At 43.5% G+C, this 24,507-nt stretch overlaps 1 protein-coding gene across 2 annotated transcripts in view; it reads left to right on the plus strand.

Annotated features, from left to right (window-relative positions):
- The window catches only part of LOC148773924 (uncharacterized), a 139,404-nt gene that overhangs the window by 86,390 nt on the left and 28,507 nt on the right, over positions 1 to 24,507 (plus strand). Inside the window, exon 7 of one of the 2 annotated variants that reach the window (XM_088832254.1) lies at positions 13,584 to 14,816. The exons of the other annotated variant lie outside the window; for it this stretch is intronic. Within the exon in view, the coding sequence (XP_088688380.1) occupies positions 13,584 to 13,618 (35 nt within the window). The 3' untranslated portion in view covers positions 13,619 to 14,816. Of the gene's footprint in view, positions 1 to 13,583; positions 14,817 to 24,507 lie in introns of those variants that run through there. 2 annotated transcript variants of the gene reach the window in all.

Consider the following 24,507-nt stretch of genomic DNA (forward strand, 5'->3'; position numbering starts at 1 on the left):
TTTGAGTCTTGAGTCCCAGTTTCCACGCATGTTCATTTCATCTTGGGGAACTAATTCAGACTGTGAATCACAGTTATTTTTCATATAAAATTAATAGAACGGTACTCATCTTACAGAGCTATTGTAAACATTAAATTATACACAAAAATAAACTTTAAAAAGGGTCATAAATCTAAATGTAGCTGCTAAAACTAGAAAATTGTTAAGATTCTATCAAAATTTGGAACTTTTGTTTTGAAAATAATACTGTCAAGAAAGTGAGAAGACAGCCCACAGAATGGAGAAAATCTCGCAAACCATGATGTCATAAGGAACTTCTATCCAGGATACATAAAGAACTCTTACAACCCAAGAAATCAAACATGCATCCACAGAAAACCTATACATAAATGTTCACAGCACTATTGTAATAACTCCAAAGCATAAACAAACCATGTACCATTCAACTGAGGAAAGAACAAACATAATGTGGTAATTCATTTAAGGGAATATTATTCACCCCTTAAAAAGAATGAAGTACTAATCCACACTGCAACATGAATGAATCGTGAAAACATTATGCTACATGAAAGAGTCAGTCATGAAAAACAGCACATTGTAAGATTTCATTTGTATGAAATGTCAGAAAGAAGCAAACTTACAGAGGGAAAGTAGAATGGTGGTTGCCAAGGGCCTGGTTGGGGAGAGACAGAAATGGGGAGTGACTGCCTAGGAGTGTGCAGTTTCATTATGTGGGAACCAAAATGTTCTAAGTAATTATGGTTGTATGTCCTGTGAATAGGAGAAGGCAATGGCACCCCACTCCAGCACTGTTGCCTGGAAAATCCATGGACAGAGGAGCCTGGTAGGCTGTGGGATCACACAGAGTCGGACACAACTGAAGCGACTTAGCAGCAGCAGCAGTCCTATGAATATACTAAACCCTCTGAACTGTAGGCTTTAAATAGATAAACTTTATAGTATGTAAATTATATCTTGATAAAGCTATTAAAAAGAATTAAATAGCATTTTTTAGGACCCTAGCATACTGTAAATTACATAGCAGGCATGTGGTAAATTTTAGTTCCTTTCCCCTGGGCTGTTGTAAACCTGTTTGGCTTTGTTACTCTAATCTACTTTTGTTCTCTTTCATTAATTTCTGTTCTTGTCATTTTTTTTCTGCTTTCTTTAGATTTGATTTGAAGTTTTTTCCCAACTTTTTTTAGATCAATCCTGAGCTCATTAATCTTCAGCTTTACTTCTTTTCAAATACATGCATTTAAGAACAAATATTTCTCTCTAAACATTGCTTTAAGCTATAATCCAAGGTCCTACATTTCTAACTTACCCCTTGACATTTTCTTAAAAATTTAGAAATATATTTACTCACTTCAGGATATAAGAAGTTTTTCTGTTTATATTTTATTATTGATTCCTAGCTTAATTGCACTGGGATCAGAAAATATAATGGATGATTTCCACTTTTTGAAGTTTGTTTTGCACCTTGATTTATGACCCACTAGAAGGTCTGATAGGTCATATCTGAATGGTCTAGTAGTTTTCCCTACTTTCTTCAATTTCAGTCTGAATTTGGTAATAAGCAGTTCATGATCTGAGCCACAGTCAGCTCCTGGTCTTGTTTTTGCTAACTGTATAGAGCTTCTCCATCTTTGGCTGCAAAGAATATAATCAATCTCATTTCGGTGTTGACCATCTGGTGATGTCCTTGTGTAGTCTTCTCTTGTGTTGTTGAAAGACTGTGTTTGCTATGACCAGTGTGTTCTCTTGGCAAAACTCTATTAGCCTTTGTCCTGCTTCATTTCGTGCTCCAAGACCAAATTTGCCTGTTACTCCAGGTGTTTCTTGACTTCCTACTTTTGCATTCCAGTCCCCTATAATGAAAAGGACATCTTTTCTGGGTGTTAGTTCTAAAAGGTCTTGTAGGTCTTCATAGAACCGTTCAACTTTGGCTTCTCCAGCATTACTGGTTGGGGCATAGACTTGGATTACTGTAATATTGAATGGTTTGCCTTGGAAATGAACAGAAATCATTCTGTCGTTTTTAAGATTGCATCCAAGTACTGCATTTCGGACTCTTTTGTTGACCATGATGGCTACTCCATTTCTTCTAAGGGATTCCTGCCCACAGTAGTAGATATAATGGTCATCTGAGTTAAATTCACCCATTCCGGTCCATTTTAGTTCACTGATTCCTAGAATGTCGACGTTCACTCTTGCCATCTCCTGTTTGACCACTTCCAATTTGCCTTGATTCATGGACCTAACATTCCAGGTTCCTATGCAATATTGCTCTTTACAGCATCGGACTTTGCTTCTATCACCAGTCACATCCACAAGTGGGTATTTGTTTCGCTTTGGCTCCATCCCTTCATTCTTTCTGGAGTTATTTCTCCACTGATCTCCAGTAGCATACTGGACACCTACCAACCTGGGGAATTCCTCATTCAGTATCCTATCATTTTGCCTTTTGATACTGTTCATGGGGTTCTCAAGGCAAGTATACTGAAGTATACTGAAGTATGAAGACATTACCTTGCCAACCAAGGTCCATCTAGTCAAGGCTATGGTTTTTCCCGTGGTCATGTATGGATGTGAGAGTTGGACTGTGAAGAAAGCTGAGTGCCGAAGAATTGATGCTTTTGAACTGTGGTGCTGGAGAAGACTCTTGAGAGTCCCTTGGACTGCAAGGAGATCCAACCAGTCCATTCTAAAGGAGATGAATCCTAGGTGTTCATTGGAAGGACTGATGCTAAAGCTGAAACTCCAATACTTTGGCCACCACATGCGAGGAGTTGACTCACTGGAAAAGAGTCTGATGCTGGGAGGGAATTGGGGGTGGGAGGAGACGGGGACGACAGAGGATGAGATGGCTGGATGGCATCACCGACTTGATGGAGGTGAGTTTGAGTGAACTCCAGGAGTTGGTGATGGACAGGGAGGCCTGGCATGCTGTGATTCATGGGGTCGCAAAGGGTCGGACATGACTGAGCGACTGAACTGAACTGAACTGAGAAGGTCTGATCATGGGCATGATAAGCCATGTTCTAGATATGTTCATTAAATCAAATTTATCATGTTATTCAAATCCTCTATAGCTTTCATGATTTAGTGTCTTTATTCTAGCTGTTACTGAGAGAGATACGTTAAATCTCTCATCATAATTATTAATTTGCTGATTTCTCCTTATAGTTCTGTCAGGGTTTGCTTTATATATTTTGAGTTTATGTTATTTAATTCAGACAAACTTAAAATTGCTATATATCCTGGTTAGTTGAAACTTCTATAATTATGAGGCACCTCTTATCTTTGGTAATGGTTTCATCCTTAAAGTCTCTCTTTTCTAATACTGCTATAACTGCATTTTTTTCTGTCATTTTGCAGTCAACTATACCAATTTACTTAAGGTATGTCACTTATAAGCAGCTTGTGCTTGGATTTTGTTTGTTTTAACTTCTGAATTATTTTGCCTGTTTATGAAATGAGAATGTTTACATTAAATATTTGATATATTTGAATGTACACCTATCTGCTATATATTTGTAAATATGTGCATTTTATGTACTTTCTATTATGCTGCCTTTTCTGTATCTCTTTTCTGTTCTTTTTTTGCCTTTTTTTGGGTTCTTTTTGATGATCATTTCTTTTCTTTTGTTTCCTTACGCCCATGTAGAAGTAACATATTCTTTACTAGCCTCTTAGGAGCTATATTATTAACATTAATTCTAGAATTGTCAAAAACAAATATTATTTTATCTGCTTCTGCAATAAAGGAGCTTCAAATAATTTAACTCTCTTTATCCTCTCCCAATTTTTATATATTTATGTATAAACATTCATTCATTCTCTTTCCTTCTGTCCCTTTCTGTGTTCCCCTTCTCCGAACATATGGATACATGTCACAATATATTATCATTATTAGCTTGAGGAAGAAATATTTATTTAATTTTACTGATACATTTGCCTTCTTCCATTGCTCATTATTTATTCCAATATTTGTAAATTTCCTGCAGGGATAATATTCTTTTTGCTTTCAGAGGCTGCTTGTGATTAATTCTTTCAATTTTGCATATCTGAAATGCCTTAATTGCACTGTCAGTTCTGCTCTTGAAGGAACATTTTGTTAGCTATAGGATTCTAGATGATAGCTCTTCTCTTTCTGCAAAATTCTATAGTTTGATATTCAATCTTCATTGAGAAGTCAGCTGTCAGTGTAATAGTTCAAACTAGACAGCACATTAAAAAGCAGAGACATTACTTTGCCAACAAAAGTCAGTCTAGTCAAAGCTGTGGTTTCTCCAGTAGTCATGTACGGCTGTGAGAGTTGGACTATAAAGAAAGCTGAACACCGAAGAATTGATGGTTTTGAACTGTGGTGTTGCAGAAGACTCTTGAGAGTCTCTTGGACTGCAAGGAGATCCAACCAGTTCATCCTAAAGGAAATCAGTCCTGAATACTCATTGGAAGGACTGAAGTTGAAACTCCAATATTTTGGCCACTTGATGTGAAGAACTGACTCATTTGAAAAGACCCTGGTGCTAGGAAAGATTGAAAGTTGGAGGAGAAAGGGATGAGATAATTGGATGACATCACAGATGTAATGGATATGAGTTTGGGTAAACTCTAGGAGTTGGTGATGGACAGGGAGGCCTGGGGTGCTGCAGTCCATGGGGTCGCAAAGAGTCAGATACAACTAAGTGACTGAACTCAACTGAAGGTAATCTTTTCTACCTATTTTAAAATTTTTATTTTTTATCTTTGATTTTACTGGCTGTATTTTGAGGTATCTAAGTGGAGAAGACTCTTGAGAGTCCCTTATACTGCAAGGAGATCCAACCAATCCATTCTAGAGGAGATCAATCCTAGATGTTCATTGGAGGGACTGATGCTAAAGCTGAAACTCCAATACTTTGGCCACCTCATGCGACGAGTTGACTCACTGGAAAAGAGTCTGATGCTGGGAGGGATTGGGGGCGGGAGGAGACGGGGATGACAGAGAATGAGATGGCTGGATGGCATCACCGACTCTGTGGACATGAGTTTGAGTGAACTCCGGGAGTTGGTGATGGACAGGGAGGCCTGGCGTGCTGTGATTCATGGGGTCGCGGAGAGTCGGACACGACTGAGCGACTGAACTGAACTGAACTGACTGAAGTGTGGGTTTATTTTTATTTATCATACTTGGGGTTTGCAGAACTTTTTCATTATCTCTGAATTGAAAAATCATTCATCTGTTTGACGAATTGAGATATTCTCAGCCATTATCAGTTCACACATGGCATCTGCCCGTTCTTTCTCTCCTTTCCTTCTGGAAATCCATTTAAGCACATAATACACCTTCTGACTACCTCCTCTCTTTCTCTTTTTTTGTATTTTTCATCCTTTTCTTTCCCCATGTTCCATTTTGTATAATTTCTTCTAGCCTATCTTCCAGTTCTTTAGTTTTCTATTCAGCTGTGTCTAATCTTTTGTTAAACATAAACTCTGAATTATTGATTTTTGCTATTGTATGTTAACATTCAAATTTTTGTTTAGTTCTTTTATATTTTTTCAGTTCTAGAATTTTAATTGAATTATTTTATATTCCAAAGCTCTAATGAAAGTTTACACCTTTTCATTTATTTTATTTTCCCCTCTATTTAAAAAATATATTAATCATGTTTCTTGTTAAATCCTTGGCAGCTAGCTCTTTTATTTGGATCACCTGTGGGTCTTCTATAACTATTTTCTCTTGATTTTAGTCAAAGGGTTCTGTCTTTGGCATGCCTAATAACTTTTATTTATTGCCAGGCATTACGTGCAAAACTGTGTTTAAGCAGTCAATCCTAAAGGAAATAAAAAATCCCTGACTATTCATTGGAAGGACTGATGCTGAAGTTGAAGCTCTAATACTTTGGCCACCTGATGTGAAGAGCTGAATCATTGGAAAAGACCCCGATGCTGAAAAGATTGAAGGCAGGAGGGAAAGGGGACGACAGAGGATGAGATGGTTGGATGGCATCACTGACTCAATGAACATGAGTTTAAGCAAACTCCAGGAGATAGTGAAGGACAGGAAAGCACAGTGTGCCACAGTTCATGGGGCTGCAAAGAGTAAGACTCAGCGACTGAACACAAACAATGAAAACTTCAGGCTTAACAGGTAGCACTAGTGATAAAGAAGTCGCCTGCCAATGCAGGAGACATGAGACACAGGTTCAATCCCTGGGTCGGGAAGATCCCCTGGAGAAGAGCATGGCAACCCACTCCAGTATTCTTGCCTGGGAAATCTCATGGACAGAGGGGCCTGGTGGGCTACAGTCCACGGGGTCTCAAAAAGAGTTGTACATGACTTAGCAACTCAACAACAACTTGATAGATGGAGTTATTGTTTTATCACTTTAATCCAATTAGGAATATCTGCCTTTGGCTATCCTGGGTTTTTAACTAAGAAGTCATGTAGTTACAGGATCTGTTTCCCCAGTGGTCCCCAAGCTCTAACCTTTCCTCAAAAGATTGTTGAGGCAACTCCACTGCCCTTTTCAAAGTTTTCTCACTAAAATTTTTAACATTCTACCCCATTCATCCCTAGTATTCAGGAAATGTCCAGAGGAATAAACCAGCTGTGTGCTTGACCCCCTGCCCCCAAAATCTCTGCCAAAAGTTTTGCTGATTTCCTTGTTCTGAAACATCTTTCCCAAGCTTTGCATCAGGCTTTTCACCAGACTCTCAGCCTCCTTACAACACTCAGAATTGACACATGCCTTTAGGAAAATGTGGCTGCAGCAGTCAACTCACCTCTCCAAGATCCTTCCCTCCTTTGAGTCTTAGGCCCACTAATGGCCATTGCTTCAGCTGCGCTCCACTGCCTTAAAGAAAAGACTTTTGAATTGTATCCAAATTTTCTCTTTGTTCTAAGTGGGATGCTGGTCTGCTGCTAGTTATGTCACCCTTCCTTGATGTAGAAATCCTTTGTAAATGTACGTGTCACTTTTTTAATAGTTTTCAACAGTTGGCTGAAATTTCCAAACTTGCCCTTTATCTTTATAAACATAATGAGCATTCGTTTTAAAGTCTGTTTCATATAATTCAAGTGTCTGGAGTTATGCCTTGTCGTTCCAACACTCAGTTGTGTCCAACTCTTTGAGACCCCATGGACTACCGCAGGTCAGGCTTCCCTGTCCTTCACCTATCTGTCTCTGTTTTCTATTATTTATGCTGATGTTTGTTCTAATTGTTTCATGTCCTCAAATGCTTGTTTATCATTGATTATATGCCAGACATAGTATATGAAAGAATTACTCAGAGTCATGTATGGATGTGAGAGTTGGACTGTGAAGAAAGCTGATCGCCGAAGAATCGATGCTTTTGAACTGTGGTGTTGGAGAAGACTCTTGAGAGTCCCTTGGACTGCAAGGAGATCCAACCAGTCCATTCTAAAGGAGATCAATCCTGGATGTTCATTGGAGGGACTGATGCTAAAGCTGAAACTGCAATACTTTGGCCACCTCATGCGACGAGTTGACTCACTGGAAAAGACTCTGATGCTGGGAAAGGTTGGGGGCGGGAGGAGAAGGGGACGACGGAGAATGAGATGGCTGGATGGCATCACCGACTCTGTGGACATGAGTTTGAGATGGACAGGGAGGCCTGGCGTGCTGTGATTCATGGGGTCGCGGAGAGTCGGACACGACTGAGCGACTGAACTGAACTGAACTGAACTGAATGTTTAAAAGTCAATGATTATTTTGTCTTCCTCCAGAGAGAACTTTTATTTGCTTTTGCTAATAATCAGGATCATCTGAATGTTGTAGTTGTTCAGTCACTCAGTCGTGTCTGACTCTTTGCGACTACAGCACCCAGGCTTCCCTGTCCTTCACTATCTCCAGGACTTTGCTCAAATTCATGTCCATTGAGTAGGTGATGCCATCCAACCATCTCATCCTCTGTCGTCCCCTTCTCCTCTCACCTCCAATCTTTCCCAGCATCAGGGTCTTTTCAAATGAGTCGGCTCTTCACATCAGGATGCCAAAGTATTGGAGCTTCAGCATCAGTCATTCCAGTGAATATTCAGGGTTGATTCCCTTTAGGATGGACTGGTTTGATTTCCTTGGTGTCCAAGGGACTCTCAAAAGTCTTCTCCAACACCACAGTTCAAAAGCATCAATTCTTCAGCACTCAACCTACTTTATGGTACAACTCTCACATCTTTACATGACTACCAAAAAAAAAAAAAAAAAACCCATAGCATTGACTACCTGGACCTTTGTTGGCAAAGTGATGTCTCTGCTTTTTAATATACTGTCTAGGTTTGTCATAGCTTTTTCTTCCAAGGAGCAAGTGTCTTTTAATTTCATGACTGCAGTCACCATTTGCAGTGATTTTGGAGCCCAAGAAAATAAAATCTTTCACTGTTTCCATTGTTTCCCATCCATTTTCCAGGAAGTGATGGGACCAGATGCCATGATCTGACTTTCTGAATATTGAGTTTTCAGGCAGCTTTTTCACTCTCCTCTTTCACTTTCATCAAGAGGCTCTTTAGTTCTTCTTCATTTTCTGCCATAAGGGTGGTGTCATCTGCATATCTGAGGTTGTTGATATCTCTCCCAACAATCTTGATTCCAGCTTGTGCTTCATCCAGCCTGGCATTTCACATGATGTACTCTGCATATAAGTTAAATAAGCAGAGTGACAACATACAGCCTTTACGTACTCATTTCCCAATTTGGAATCAGTCTGCCCGTTCTAACTGTTGCTTCTTGATCTGCATAAAGGTTTTTCAGGAGACATGTGAGGTGGTCTGGTATTCCCATCTCTTGAAGAATTTGCCACAGTTTGTTGTGATCCACACAGTCAAAGGCTTTAGTGTAGTCAGTGAATCAGAAGTGGATGTTTTACTGGAATACTCTTGCTTTTTCTATGATTGAACGGATGTTGGCAATTTGATCTCTGGTTCCTCTGCCTTTTCTAAATCCAGCTTGTACATCTGGAAGCTCTCAGTTCATGTACTGTTGAAGCCTAACATGTAGGATTTTGAGCACTACCTTGCTAGCATGTGAAATGAGCACAATTGTGTGGTAGTTTGAACATTCTTTGTCATTGCCCTTCTTTGGGATTGGAATGAAAATCCCAGTCCTGAGGCCACTGCTGAGTTTTCCAAATTTGCTGGCATATTGAGTGCAGCATCACAGCATCATCTTTTAGGATTTTAAATACCTTAACTGAAATTCCATCACCTCCACTAGCTTTGTTCGTAGTGATGCTTCCTAAGGCCCACTTGACTTCACATTCCAGGATGTCTGGTTATCTGGGTCATTAGGACTTTTTGTTACAGTTTTCTGTGTATTCTTACCACCTCTTCTAACTATCTTCTTCTGTTAGGCCCATACCACTTCTGTCCTTTATCGAGCCCATCTTTGCATGAAATGTTCCCTTGGTATCTCTAATTTTCCTGAAGAGATCTCTAGTCTTTCCCATTCTATTGTTTTCCTCTATTTCTTTGCATTGATCACTGAGGAAGGCTTTCTTCTCTCTCCTTGCTGTTCTTTGGAACTCTGCATTCAGATGCTTGTATCTTTCCTTTTCTCCTTTGCCTTTTGCTTCTCTTCTTTTCTCAGCTATTTATAAGGCCTCCTCATCTTAATGTAGCTCCGTAGATTAAGGCATCTTTCTCATCCAGTTGATTTGGACCTGGTGTTCAACCCTGAAGGCTTGCATTGCTTCTCATTTACCCTTACGTCTATGGCATTTTTTTGTGGGAGCCTGCCTCAGGTCTTCCTGCCTGCGGTAACCTCATTGTGTCACACGGGCTCTTCGTTGCATTGTTCAGGCCCTGTCCCTGCAGCACATGAAGTCTAGTTGTGGCCCACAGACTTCAGTAGTTGCAGCGCCTGTGCTTAGTTGCTCCTCTGCATGCGGGATCTTCGTTCGCCAACAAGTAGTCAAATCAATGTCCCCAGCATTGCAGGGCAGATTCTTAACCACTGGACCCCAAGGGAAGTTCCCATAGCTGTGAAATTTTTAACTGAAATTAGAAAATTGAGACAAACTCCTTCCAGCGAAGAAAATAATATCATAAAATCTAAAAGCTAATGAGTACCTATGTTTCCTGTCATGTAGAAAAAAAAAAAAATCTCACCAGAAAATGAGGTTGACATGAGAAACAGAGGTATCATAATAATAGCTGATGCTTATGCGGGGATTACTACATGCCTGCCTGTTTTTAACATTACCTATATCAGCTCATTTATTCTTGTCACAACCTGAAGATGGAGCAAGTTCTGTTGTTGTTCAAGGCCCCGGCACCAGAGGCTCCTAATCTGGTCAAACCCCTGACCTTCTCGTAACAATCCCAGAGATGGAAAGGCGAGGTTCCTCAACTTGAGCCTTGGGTTTTCTCAGATTTTTATAAACCGCCTCAAGAATCATCTCTTCATGTCCCTTGTTCCAGCTCCAGGTCTTTGGGCTGCCAGATCTTTATTATTATTTTTTTTTTTGGTAAATAATGGCATTGCTTACCAATTTCTTCATTTGTATCCATCAAACTAATTGCCTATGACTGGCAGAAACTACTGCAAGCCTTTCCCCAAGTAGGTCACTAAACAACCAGAGCACATGGAGATTTTTTTCTTTTTGGACACTTATAGAGTACACTTTTATACAATGCCCCCAGAAATGTATTTGTAATTCAAATTTGCTGCACATAAAACATTTTACTAACTGTAAATGAAATTATAAAGAAAGAAAACCCTCACCATCCCTTAACCTTAACAGTTCTTACATTTTATTTGTAATTATTATCCATATTTTTAAAAAATGATCATCATTAGTCCACATATGCATTATCAAATGAACTTTACAACTAACTGGTATTTCTCAAATTAATGATTAGCAACTTCCAGAAAAAATGCTGAGTGTTCATGGCACAGTCATGAGAATTGTTCACTATAAAAGGGTAGGTTAAAGCAGGAGAAAGGTGAAACCTGCAAAAGAACCAAAACTTACTGAGTCTCCACCATTTGTCAGGAGCCTAACTTATACCTGGGAGTTCTTCAATCTGGCCCCTAGAACTCGTAGAGTTAAATCTTCCACCCACTATATTAGCTTTATTTTTCACTCTATTTCACATTTGATTTTGGAACAATGTAAGTAATTATCTTACCTAACGATTTTTCTTTAATAAGATAATTATGCCCATTTTGAAACTTGCATTCAGAAGATTGTAAGATTCAAACTTATTTCATATAGCAAAGCTGACATTTGCCCTTGACTCAAAGACAAAAAGTGCTCTTGAAAAAGTATTGTTTCCTTAGTCCCTATGGTAGACTCCCTCAGAGTGCCCCTAAAGGGTTGCCAGACTTAAAAAATAAAAATATAGGTCAACCAGTTAAATTTGAATTTCAGGGAAATAAGAAATTAGTTTTTAATGTAAATGTGTCCCCAATATGCATGACCACCTCATCCCCACAGACCATACTAAAGGAATGAGCCAAAGTGGACACAGGACCGGCCCTTTATGCCAAGGGACTCCACCCTGATCACACAGCTGCTTGCTCTGACTAACTAGTTAACTAACTAAACTAACCAGCACAGGAAGGGTGGTCTGAAGTAATGGAGCTGTGCTGGAACTGTACTGTCTTGTCAAGCTGGGGTCAGCACCATGGTGCACCAAGCCACATTAAGGCTGAATTTACAGGACAGTAAAGAAAGCTGTGTGCTGAGAGGAGACCAGAACAGAAGTGCAGAGAGAATCCCAGATAAGAGGCTATGTGGTCAGGGAGAATGAAGTGGAGAGGGCAGCTGCCCAGCAACCTCCCAGACTCCATGAGGCACAGTTGCACATGCTACACTAGGGTCCAAAAAATTCTCCTTTATCTGCGCTAACTTGAGAGAGTTCCTGTTCTTGTCACCTGAGTCCTGACTAAACCACCTTTCTGCAGTGATGGGAGCAGCATGATTCATACCTCTGGCTGGGTCTGAAAGGCACCCCTGCACCTGGCTTCATGATGGTGTGCAGTGGCAGTGTGTCCATGCGGGTGTGTGTGGGCACTGTGTGATCTGTTCCATCTATTTCCTTCCTGCTCGCCCTTTTAGCAACTTAATGTCTAGGTGACTCAGACCTGTAGACCAGACTCTTCAGACAGACCAACAGAAGAAAACTAAAAGGACACACAGAGTCAGGAAACTCTCTGGGATATGCCTAGATGTAGTCCCCAATAAGTCATTGATTAATCCACATCTACTGGTCCAATCACATCTCATACACACATGTGCTCATTACCCCCCCACACACACACACACAATCCAGCCATGCTTCCCTATCCTTTGCATCACATTCATTATCTCCCCTACTCTCCAGCTTCTTAAATATTGATGAAAGATAATGACGAAACCCAGGAGTCGTGACTTGGCAAATCCTTCTTGGGACAAAAAGTGGCTCAAAGCAAAGGTGGGCGCCAGGCAATGAGGCCAAACCTCTGTAAGGCACTCTTTCCCCCAAGGTCCAGGCTTCCTTTCCCAGGTCAGGATATTGCCAGACATTTGGCTTAAGCACTTTTCTGACTTCTGAGATCTTCTTGTGAGCCTCTTTGCTGCAAAGAAGCAGAACCTCAAGCTGTTATTTTCTCTATGCCCTGGGAAGGCAAATCAGCCAACACAGACAGCATCACAGACTGTGATGCCCCAGGAAGCCCAGTGCTTTTTTTTCCCTTGCTCTCAGCCAAGTTGCTTTAAGTCCAGGAGAAAACTACCCAGCCAAGGGAAGAGGTCATACTTGGACCTGGCACAATTTCAGATCTTACTCCCCTATATAAGGATTTCTAAAAACGAACAGGCCCTCACACTTTGTGACTGTCCTTGGCTCTAGAAGGAAATGCTCACTCCAGTTTTCTTTTGATTTCTATTTGCATGACATATTCTTTTCCTGATTCAGTGATCCCATTCCTGGGCATATATCAAGGAAAACTCTAAAATACATACACCCCAATGTTCATAGCTGCACTATTTACAATAGCCAAGACATGGAAACAACCTGGGTGCTCATCAACAGATGAATTGATATATAAGATATGGTATATATATATATGTGTATAAATCTGCCCTGGTGGCTCAAATGGTAAAGTGTCTGTCTACAATGCGGGAGACCCGGGTTCGATCCCTGGGTTGGGAAGATCCCATGTATATATGTGTGTGTGTGTGTACACAATGGAATACTACTCAACTATAAAAAGAATGAAATAATGTCTTTTGCAGCGACATACCTACAACTAGGGTCTTCCCAAGTGGTGCAATGCAGGAGATGCCCGAGTCAGGGGTTTGATCCCCAGATCAGGAAGATCACGTGGAGGAAGGCATGGAACATACTCCAGTAGTCTTATCTGGAGAATCCCATGGACAGAGGAGCCTGGTGGGTTACAGTCCAGAGGGTTTCAAAGAGTCAAACACAACTTAAGGAATTTAGCACACACGCAGATGCAACTAGAGATTGTCATACTAACTGAAGTAAGTCAGACAGAGAAAGACAAATACATGACAACAATTATATGTGAAATCTAAATATATATATATATATATATGAACTTATTTACAAAACAGAAATGTATTTACAGACATAGAAAACAAATTTATGCAGAGTACATCATGAGGAACGCTGGGCTGGAAGAAGCACAAGCTGGAATCAAGATTGCTGGGAGAAATATCAATAACCTCAGAAATGCAGATGACACCACCCTTATGGCAGAAAGTGAAGAGGAACTCAAAAGCCTCTTGATGAAAGTGAAAGAGGAGAGTGAAAAGGTTGGCTTGAAGCTCAACATTCAGAAAACAAAGATCATGGCATCTGGTCCCATCACTTCATGGGAAATAGATGGGAAAACAGTGGAAACAGTGTCAGACTTTATTTTTGGGGGCTCCAAAGTCACTGCAGATGCTGATTGCAGCCATGAAATTAAAAGACGCTTACTCCTTGGAAGGAAAGTTATGACCAGCCTAGATAGCATATTAAAAAACGGAGACATTACTTTGCCAACCAAGATCCATCTAGTCAAGGCTATGGTTTTTCCAGTGGTCATGTATGGATGTGAGAGTTGAACTGTGAAGAAAGCTGATCTCTGAAGAATTGATGCTTTTGAACTGTGGTGCTGGAGAAGACTCTTGAGAGTCCCTTATACTGCAAGGAGATCCAACCAGTCCATTCTAAAGGAGATCAATCCTGGGTGTTCATTGGAAGGACTGATGCTAAAGCTGAAACTCCAATACTTTGGCCACCTCATGCGATGAGTTGACTCACTGGAAAAGACTCTGATGCTGGGAGGGATTGGGGGTGGGAGGAGACGGGGACGACAGAGAAAGAGATGGCTGGATGGCATCACCGACTCGATGGACATGAGTTTGAGTGAACTCCGGGAGTTGGTGATGGACAGGGAGGCCTGGCGTGCTGTGATTCATGGGGTCACAAAGAGTCGGACACGACTCAGCGACTGAACTGAACTGAAGGGGAAAGGATGGGGAAGCAATAAACTAGGACTTTGGGATTAACAAATGCACACTATAATATATCTGAAATAATCAACAAAACCTACTGTATAGCACAGGGAACTATACTCAGTATCTTATAATAACCTGTAATGGAAGAGAATGTACATGAAATAGTACATATATATATATATATTAATATACCTGACTCACTTTGCTGCAAACTTGAAACTAACACAACATTGTTTATCAATTATGTTTCAATAAAAAGTTTTTTTTCTTAAGAAAAGAAATGCTCACAACAAGCAGAGCCAGCATTATTCTACTTCTACTCCTGGTTTCATTTTGTGACTCTTGATTGATCGCTCTTAACATCACAGTTCCCATACAGTGTCCATTTTTGGAGGGTCTATCCAGCACTAGTCACCCCTCCATTCTTGCTTAGAGTACTCAGGTTTCCAGCCCCGCCCCTTGCAGACCCTTTACTTGGGAGACTAACCTCCCCTCCAGCCTGCAGCGAGCCTCGACACTGGGTGCTGAGCATTGCCTGTGACCATGAGACTGTCTTCACCTTGGTCAGTTTCTGCACATGATCTAATCTAGTCTAATCTGGATTTCAGCTGGAATGCTGATACAAAAGCTGTGCCTTTCCTCCTGCAAGTCTTCAGTTAGAAGTCACGCAGCTTCTAACTTACTGGGATGCATTTGAGAAGGAAACAAATACTCTGGGCGGCAGAGCAGAAAAAAGTGAGAGAAAAGTGCACCCCTGACCATAAAATTGTTGAGCTGCTGAATCAGGCAGGCTGATGGCCACTCTTCTGCTAGACTTTCCAGGAACACAGACCAACAAATCCTTTTCCTTCTCTATGCCAGTTTGGATTGCATTTTCTATTATGTGCAACTAATTGGAAAAAGACAAGTAAATGTTCTAGCAAATATTCTAGGGAGTAATGAGAAGTGGCTATTCCAACACCACTAGTATATGTGTGTGGTGGCCCCTGACACCATGCGGCACGTATTTGTTTTGTGCTAGTTTTAGCCTATTGATAATAATACAGGAAATGTAGGCTAGAAATGCCTGGAAGCACCCACCTGGGCCCCAGTGAGCTCCCCACAGACTTCTCCTCATTCCAGTTCAATATTACTACTGGACCAACCCTTGTGATTCTTATTATGATTGCAAGACACCCTTCAGCAATAAGTATTAGCAAACTTCGGATAAAAAAGAATGCGTTAGTTACAAGTCTTGGCATATACAGGGCAGGCGGCCTATGGAGTGGGTAGAGGGGAGAGAGGGAGGGAGGAGGGGCTGGGGGAGGAGCGATTGCAAGGGTGGGGGTCGAGGGGGTGGGTGGGTAGGAACAGGCCTGGGGTTCTACTTTTATTAGGATGAGGGTCGGGGATCTAGGGTTTCACGGACTCAATCCTTATTGGCAAATTTAAAACAGAAGAGAGGGAATTTGTAGTGCTGTAAGAGAGGAAATGGCAACCGACTCCAGTGTTCTTGCCTGGAGAATCCCAGGGACAGGGGAGCCTGGTGGGCTTCCATCTATGGGGTCACACAGAGTCGGACACGACTGAAGTGACTTAGCAGCAGCAGCAGCAAGAGAGGAAAAGAAAGCAAAAAAAAAAAAGTAGTTCAAATAACCAGTTATCTAAAACAACCAGGATCTCTAAAACAAAGGAGCTTCAAGGAGGCAGCAAGGGGCTTGTGACCTGGCTCTGTCTGGCCCTGTGGTGACCAATGCGCTTGCAAGGCAAGTGCAGAGAAGAGCGAGCCAGACAGTCAGGCAGAGAAAGGCTTATTACAGGAAGAAAGAAAGAAAGTGATTGGCTTTAGAGAGAAGCCAGTGCTCTCTGTATAGCCGACCCTTCTTATACCCTATCCATGGGAAACTGTGCCCTGGAGGGCGGGGGCCTCAGTTTATCTTTAGCCCGAACCTGGGGTCTTGTGGTCACATAGTAGAAGGGGTCTCAGGGTTGGGTGGTCACATAGTCTTGAGAAACCGGCACTAGCAGGGAAAAACAGGGTATCGCCTTAAGGAAAAAGCAGGATGCCCACAGGGCAATGTGGCCACTGAGACTTCATCCCTTGTTTGTCAGGTCACCAGTGGGCCATATTTTAACCATACGCTATGAGCCCCTCGTGAGCCCTAACATTCCAGCCTTTTTGATATAGGCTAAGGAGATCCAACCAGTCCATTCTAAAGGAGATCAATCCTGGGTGTTCATTGGAAGGACTGATGCTAAAGCTGAAACTCCAATACTTTGGCCACCTCATGCGATGAGTTGACTCACTGGAAAAGACTCTGATGCTGGGAGGGATTGGGGGTGGGAGGAGACGGGGACGACAGAGAATGAGATGGCTGGATGGCATCACCGACTCGATGGACATGAGTTTGAGTGAACTCCGGGAGTTAGTGATGGACAGGGAGGCCTGGCGTGCTGTGATTCATGGGGTCGCAAAGAGTCGGACACGACTGAGCGACTGAACTGAACTGAACTGAAGGGCTGAAGGTCAGTCTTCTGAATCTGCTTCACGCTGGTTTGGGGTGACTTCATGGGGTAAGATAAGAAAAGGCCAGAACGTGGGTTAAGGGAAGTCTGAGTGGGCTTGAAGCTTTTGATAATTGGACCAAGTTAGAAGTAGCTCATGAACAGTCTGGTTGGTGAAGGCTTGTAGGTAATCCTGGAGACACTTTGGAAAGAGACACATCAGACAGGAGCTGAAAGTCAGAAAGAGGGTTAATATGAGAAGGGGGCCCAGTAAAGGTAGGACCCATGGCATCCAATCCGAATTGCTTAACCAGTTTTCCCATGAGTTACTGAGATGCTGACGTATTCCTGAAGCCCTATTTGTCAGATTCCTTGCAGCCTCCTTTACAACACCTGATTTGTTGGCATAGAAATAGCAGGCTTCGTCTAGAAAAAGACAAAGGTCTCCTTTTTCTGCTGTGAGAAGGTCTAACCCTCTTCTGTTCTGAAGGACCACAGCTGCCAGGGAATCTAGTTGGCCCTGGAGAGTGATAAGGCCGGAAGCTACTTCTAGGCTTTCAGTAAAATCCTTAGAGTGTCCCTGATAGTAGTTTAAAGAGGTTGTGAGCCCTGCACTCCCTGTTTTGATCCCCGCTGCTGTTCCTAAGCTTATCAATAAGGGAATGAACTGAATTGCTCATCTGGGTCGGCTGTGGCTTAGTGGGATGGGGAGGGTCTGGTTGTTAGGAGCTATAGAGAGTCTGGGGCATATCTCCCTGTCCAGTTACTCGGAAGAGATAAGTGGTGGTTCCACATAAGAAAAATATTCCAGGAGTAAGGCAGCAACTGAAATCAATAGCAAATAAGAGTCTTTCTTAGTATTTGTTAGCTGACTTCCAAACCAACAAGGAGCCAACTAGTGTGGCTCCTGCGAGGGGGCTGGTGTCTTCAGAAGCCGAAGGAAACCGTCCTAAGAAAGCAGCTCCCGAGACACGGTAAATAGCACGGCCTGAGGGATGTGAGGTGTGATTGCAGAGGTACGATGGTATAGAGCCTGACATGGGTGCGAGTTATTTACAGAGTCATGTCTAGGAAAGCACAGGGAGCCTACTGCTGTAAACAGACATCAGAGTGGCAGGCCCTTCCACAGCCGGTTTGCTATGGATGGAAACCAGGTCAGCAAGAAGGGAGGACAACACTTTATCAGCATTGTTGATCTGTTGAGTAGAAACAGTGTACATAGGACAAAAAGAGGGGCTCTCCCCTGCAGGTGTGGTAGAGGGAAGTGTTTAGGTGTTTCCACTGATCTGTGGAGACAGGTAGTGCCGATCCAGATGGTGAGGAGGTGGACAAACTGATCCAACAATCAAATCCAGGGTTGGGTTTGAGGTATTATGTAAACAGTAGGTTAAGTTTAAAGTTTTAAAAGGGTAAGTTAAATCTGGGGTAGAGTGAGAATTAGGTAGGACATGATGGATGTATAGAAGAAAAGAGATTCAGGTGGTGGCTCATATTTAAAGGGAGTAAATGATGAGGATAAGGGCCCAGGTATAAAAATAAATTTGTACAGGTGAAGTCTATTAAGTCTCCCTGTAACCATTCAGTTCAGTTCAGTCGTTCAGTCGTGTCCAACTCTTTGCGACCCCATGAATCACAGCACGCCAGGCCTCCCTGTCCATCACCAGCTCCCGTAGTCCACTCAAACTCATGTCCATCGAGTCAGTGATTCCATCCAGCCATCTCATTCTCTGTCATCCCCATCTCCTCCCACCCCTAATCCTTCCTAGCATCAGACTCTTTTCCAGCGAGTAGGTCAGTAATAAAATCAAGAAGTGTGGAAAGATCAGTGATTACGAGATTTTGCGAAAAGTGAGGTTTTGTGATATTACATGAAGAAAAGTAGGCAATGAGTTCATTCATATTTACAGTAAAAGAGGTCCCCAAAGGCTGGAAACCATAAGGAAATAAATGAAACAAAAGAGGACTTTTGTGGACTTCTTCACAGGAGTCCACTCAAGGCGGATACAGAATAAAATGCTATTCCAAACAAGGTAAGTAAAGGGAGTTCCAGTCCAGCCAGTAAGCAATACATCTGATCATCCCTTTTGCCTCTCAATATTGGTTATTTTTGGCGTTCCACTTCTTCAGTGATTTGATCCAGCTGGAGCCTGATGGGTCCCAGGATGGTGCTGGAGCAGCAAGGGACGTCTGAGTGAGGAGTAATTTTTGGTGGAGATGGAGAGTCTCCTGGGGCCCGCTTTAACCTGGAGATATGAAACCAAGAATGACCCTCCAACTTAGCGGCTGTCAATGTGGTTAAGATGACCTCAAAAGGGCCAGTCCACTGAGGCTGTAAATCTTTATGCCTTAAATAAAACTCTATCCCCAGGTATGTGTCAAGTCAGTAGGATTTGTTTGATGAGGCTTTGGGAGACAGCGATCTGCAAGTTCTCTCATGAGGTGTCTAATAAGGTTAAGGGAGGGGAAATAATCTCCCATTAAGGGACTCCTGGTAGGAAACTGACCTAAAGGAAAAGGGCGTCCAAGCATGAGCTCCAAAGGATAAGAGAAGACGGAGCCATGGAGCAGCCTAGATGCGAGCCAAAGCCGCGGGAAGGAGTTCAGTTCTTGGCTTCCGTAGTTCAAGAGAAAGTTCAGTTAGCTCTGTTTTGAGAATTGAATTGGCCTTTTCTACTTTTCCTGAGGATTGAGGTCTACAAGTGGAGAAGGCAATGGCAAGCCACTCCAGTACTATTGCCTAGAAAATCCCATGGATGGAGGAGCCTGGTAGGCTGCAGTCTATGGCGTCACACAGAGCTGGACACGACTGAAGTGACTTAGCAGTAGCAGCAGCAGAGGTCTACAAGGAATATGTAGCCTCCAGGTGAGGCCAAGAGATTGGACTACTTGTTGAGGGATTTGTGAGACAAAAGCGGTTCATTATCAGATTGGAGAGAAAGCAGGAGGCCAAAGCGAGGGATGATTTCTTGAATAAGAACTTGTGTTGCCTCTGAGGCAGTTTCTGACCTTGTAGGAAAAGCTTCAACCCAACCCCAAAAGGTGTCCGCTAGAGGGAGTAGAGTTTTATTTTAAGTGTAGGAGGCTCGTGAGTGAAGTCGATTTGCCAGTCTTCTCCTGGCATGTGACCTCGTGCCTGATGTGTGGGCAACGAGGGAATGGGCTTAGCGCTCCCTGGGGTGAGATGGAAGACTCAGTGCAGGAGCGAGTGGTTTGCTGTCGGAGTGAAAGGAGCTTAGGATAAGTGAGAAGAGAGCTTAAAAGGCGGTAAAGAGCTTTAGTGCCTATACGTTAAGCTCGATGAACATCTGTAACAATGGCCTGGGATTGGGGAAGGATATAGCGGCCTTGCTTTTGTAACTCCTTGAAGTCGGGCTCCCTCTTGTAATAACCGTGTCTTTTCCTCGGGGTGATAAAGGGGTTTTATGTTAGGGATTACTATGAGCTGATACGCAGGTGTTCGGAGTGAGGCTTGCTTTGCCTCCCTGTCAGCAGCATTGTTACCCCACGAGATGAGGTCTGAGGCCACTTGGTGACCTTGACAATGTATGATGCCGGCTTCCGTTGGCATAATGGCTGCCTTTAGGAGTTGATGTGTAAGTGGGGCATTAGTTATGGGGGCCCTTTTGTAGAAAGAAGCCCTCATTCCTTCCAGATGGCCGCACGTGAGTGTATGATGTGAGAGGTATATTTAGCGTCAGTGCATATACGTGCTCATTTGTTAGCAGCAAGCGTAAGTGCCCTGGGTAGTGCAATACGTTCTGCCTTTTGGGAGGAGATTTCCTCAGGGAGAGGCTGAGATTCAATAACCTTAGAGTCAGAAACAGTTGTATACTCAGCTACTCTTTTTCCTTTTGGGGTTGTCGAGGAGCTACCATCAATATAAAGTAAGATCAGGGCTATTTAAAAGGACTGAGGAGATATGGGAGGAATGAGGCATCAAGTCTTCTAACGTCTCCTTACAAGTGTGAGTTGGAGGTTCAGAAGAATTAGGGCTGAGGGTGGCGAGGTCAAGAGTAGGGCAGCGTTCAAAAGAGAACTCGGGAGATTCCAGGAGGGTGACGGGGATTAGTTTGATACAAGAAGGTGACAGAGAACCATGGCTTTGTGTGAGAGTAAGCCCTTAAGGTCAGTGGTGAGTGAAAGACCGTGGGTGTCCCAAAAGTAAGATATTGCTTTCTTGAGCGAGAAGTGTAGCTGCAGCCAGAGCACACAGGCAGGCTGGCCCTCCTGTGTGGCGGTGTCCAGTTATTCTGACAGAGAAGCCATGGGGGCAAAGGAAGGGCCCTGCACCTCTCCTAAGACTCCTAGGGCAATTGTATGTCTCTCAGTGCTGTAGAGTCAAAAGGGCGTGAGAGGTCAGGCAGTGTTAAAGCTGAGGCCGAGAGAACAGCTTGTTTTAGAGCATCAAAGGCTGTATGGACGACTGACTTAGGCTCAAGAGGCTCCAAAAGATCCCCCTGGGTAGCTTGGTGTAGGAGTTGGGCTAGGAGGTCAAAACTGGGGATCCAGAGGCATAGATACCCAGCCAAGCCCCAAAAGGACAGAATTTCTGTTTTTGATGTAGGGAGTGATTTGGGCAGATATAAGGGACTTTCTATCAGTAGTTATATGTCTCTTTGTTGGTGTCAGGAGAACTCCAAGATAGGCGACCTTAGGAAGGGGAAGTTGAGCCTTAATAGGGGATACGAGATAGCCCCAATCAGCTAGGAAGTCGGAGTTGTACTGTATATCACTGACAGTGTATGAGTGAGGGGCTACAAAGGAGAAGATCATCTACGTACTGGAGGATAGAGCTTGGGGCAAGATTGAGGGAGGTTAAGTCTGAGGCCAGGGCTTGGCCAAAGAAAGGAGGACGATCATGAAATCCTTGGGGAAGGACCATCCCTGTTAATTGTTGGGAGCGATGAGTGTCTGGATCTGTCCAGGCAAAAGCGAAATGATCTTGAGAGTCTGGGGGTAAAGGATGGTGAAAAATGCATCCTTGAGGTCAAGGACGGTGAAATAGGTAGTAGAAGGGGAAAGAAGGGTATAGGGATTGGGGACTACTGGGAGAAAGGGGCCAACAGCACCACTAAGAAGTCTCAAGTCTTGACCCTGGTGGTAGGAGCCATTTGCTTTTTAATAGGCAGGATAGACGTGTTATAAGGAAGGTGAGCAGGGTGCAAGAGACCCTGACGTAGCAGCTTAGAGATGATGGGTTTTAACCCCTGTTGATGTATCTGGGAAATAGGGCGTTGATTGGGAAACTTTGCTGGGTCTTTTAGAAGAACATAAACAGCACTATGGTGGGAGGCGATGGAGAGGTGATCAGTCTCCCAGACTGTAGCGTTTACGGAGGAGGAGGGTAATGGGGAGGCGAGCAAATAGCAGGTTCAAGCAGCAGCAGCCTGGCCAGGTCGGGAGAAAGGTTTGGAACAGTGAGGAAAGCCTTGAATCTGGAGAGCAGATCCCTTCCAAGGATTGGAGTACTTTGGGAGTGTGAGGAAAGAACAAGAGAAGGGCCTTTTTGAAGTGTGCAAGGCAGAGGCTCAGTAAGCTGTGGTGCAGACACCAAACCGTCAGCCCCCACAACTGAGGCCTGAAAGACTGGTTTCTCCGGAATAAGCGGGCGTGGCAGAATAGTGGCCCCCCTGTCGACAAGCAAAGAGATCGGCTTACCTGCCACTGTGAGAGTCACCCTGGGCTCCACAGAGGTGACAAGTGTGGACCTGGGAACCTGGGCCCCTTCAGTCTTCAGCAGTGAATCCGAGGAGGCTGGGTCCAAGGACTCCTGCTCGGGACCGGGAGGGGATGTCTGGACCCCAAAGGGGGATTAGGGCAGTCTACCTTACAGTGTCCCTTATGCCTCAATTAGGACATGGACCCGAGGGGGCCTGGGCTTTGGGCACGGGCGGGCCCAGTGCCCTTCTTACCGCACTTGTGACTCCTAGAAAGGCCTAGATGACGTCTTTTCTCTGTCAGAGGATTGAGGTTTGTAGCCATGTAAAGCAGTGGCTAAGAGATAATAGCCTGATCTCTTTAAGTCTTTTCTAGTTTTGCCTCTTCTTCCCAGTTATTGAAAATTTCAAAAGTAAATTTAAAAGATCTCATTGAGAGGTTTGAGGCCTTCCTCAGCCTTTTTTTTAGCTTTTTTGAATGTCTGGGGACAATTGGGAAATAAAATGTGTATTCAGGATAATAGTAACTTCTGTTTAAGTTATATCTAATTTTGTATATTTTTGTATAGCCTCTCTTAATCTAGCTAGAAATTATGCTGGCTTTTCATCTGGTCTTTGAGTTATTTCTCTGAGTTTATCAAAGTTAACAGCTTTATGTCCTGCGTTTTGGAGGCCTACAATAAGACAAGTCACCATGTGATAATGGGCTGTTCGTCCTGGTAGTCCCAAACAGGGTCGTCCCTGGGAATGGCAGCTGAGCCTACAGGCTTAGTATCATCAGTTTGATGTATTTCATGGGCATCAGCCTGAGAGGCTTGCCAGACTCATTCTTTCTCTTCTAGGAGGAGGGCAGAGGAGAGTAGAATGTAAATATCATGCCAGATCAAGTCATAAGACTGGTGAGGTTTTTTAATTCTTTTAAATAAGTGTCAGGGTCAGAGGAAAAAGCGCCAAGATGTTTTTCAGTTTGAGATAAATCAGAGAAGGAGAATGGGACGTGTACCCAAACAATGCCTTCTGTATCAGCCACCTCTCAAGAGAAGGAGGGGAGCGGGGAGGGATTCAAGGTCCTGTTTCTTTAAGGCCATAAGGAGGGTATTTAGGGAGGTCAGGATTGATGCTTTTGACCTGTGGTGTTGCAGAAGACTCTTAAGAGTCCCTTGGACTGCAGGGAGATCCAACCAGCCCATCCTAAAGGAGATCAGTCCTGAGTGTTCATTGGAAGGACTGATGCTGAAGCTGAAACTCCAATACTTTGGCCACCTGATATGAACAGCTGACTCATTTGAAAAGACCCTGACGCTGGGAAAGATTGAAGACAGGAGGAGAAGGGGACAACAGAGGATGAGATGGTTGGATGGCATCACTGACTCAATAGACATGAGTTTGAGTGAACTCCGGGAGTTGGTGATGGACAGGGAGGCCTGGCTTGCTGCAATTCATGGGGTCGCAAAGAGCTGGACACGACTGAACCGACTGACTGCTGAAGTGGACAGGGCCTTGAGACTCTGGTAGTAGCAGGTGGAGCCGAAGCCCCAGAGCCCCTTTCGGACACAGGCATGGGGGAGGGTTGGAAGCAGCGGCGGCCTGGGGGTGGGGTGGGGGGGATGTAAGGTGGGGGTTAGGACCAGGTCTGCTGTGAAAAGATTAGAGGCGACTGGAGGTGCACTGTGGTCAGAAGGGCCAAAAGAAGAGGAGGGAACATCCAAACAGGGACCAGGAGACACAGTACTGGGGATGTGGCCCAGAGTGGGCTCGAAGTCTTTGAGAAGTGGAGCAGGACGCGCAGAGAGCAGGCGGGGAGCAGAGAGCAAAGAAGCCTGGACAGAAGGCACCTCTGACCACCTGCAGTGCGGCGGCAGAGGTTACCCAGCTCCCGCAAAGTGCTGTGATGGAGAGCTCTGTT

This window comes from Moschus berezovskii, chromosome 25 (assembly GCF_049115385.1).
Source record: "Moschus berezovskii isolate FMDL1 chromosome 25, NW_MosBer_1.0, whole genome shotgun sequence".
Lineage (NCBI taxonomy): Eukaryota > Metazoa > Chordata > Mammalia > Artiodactyla > Moschidae > Moschus > Moschus berezovskii.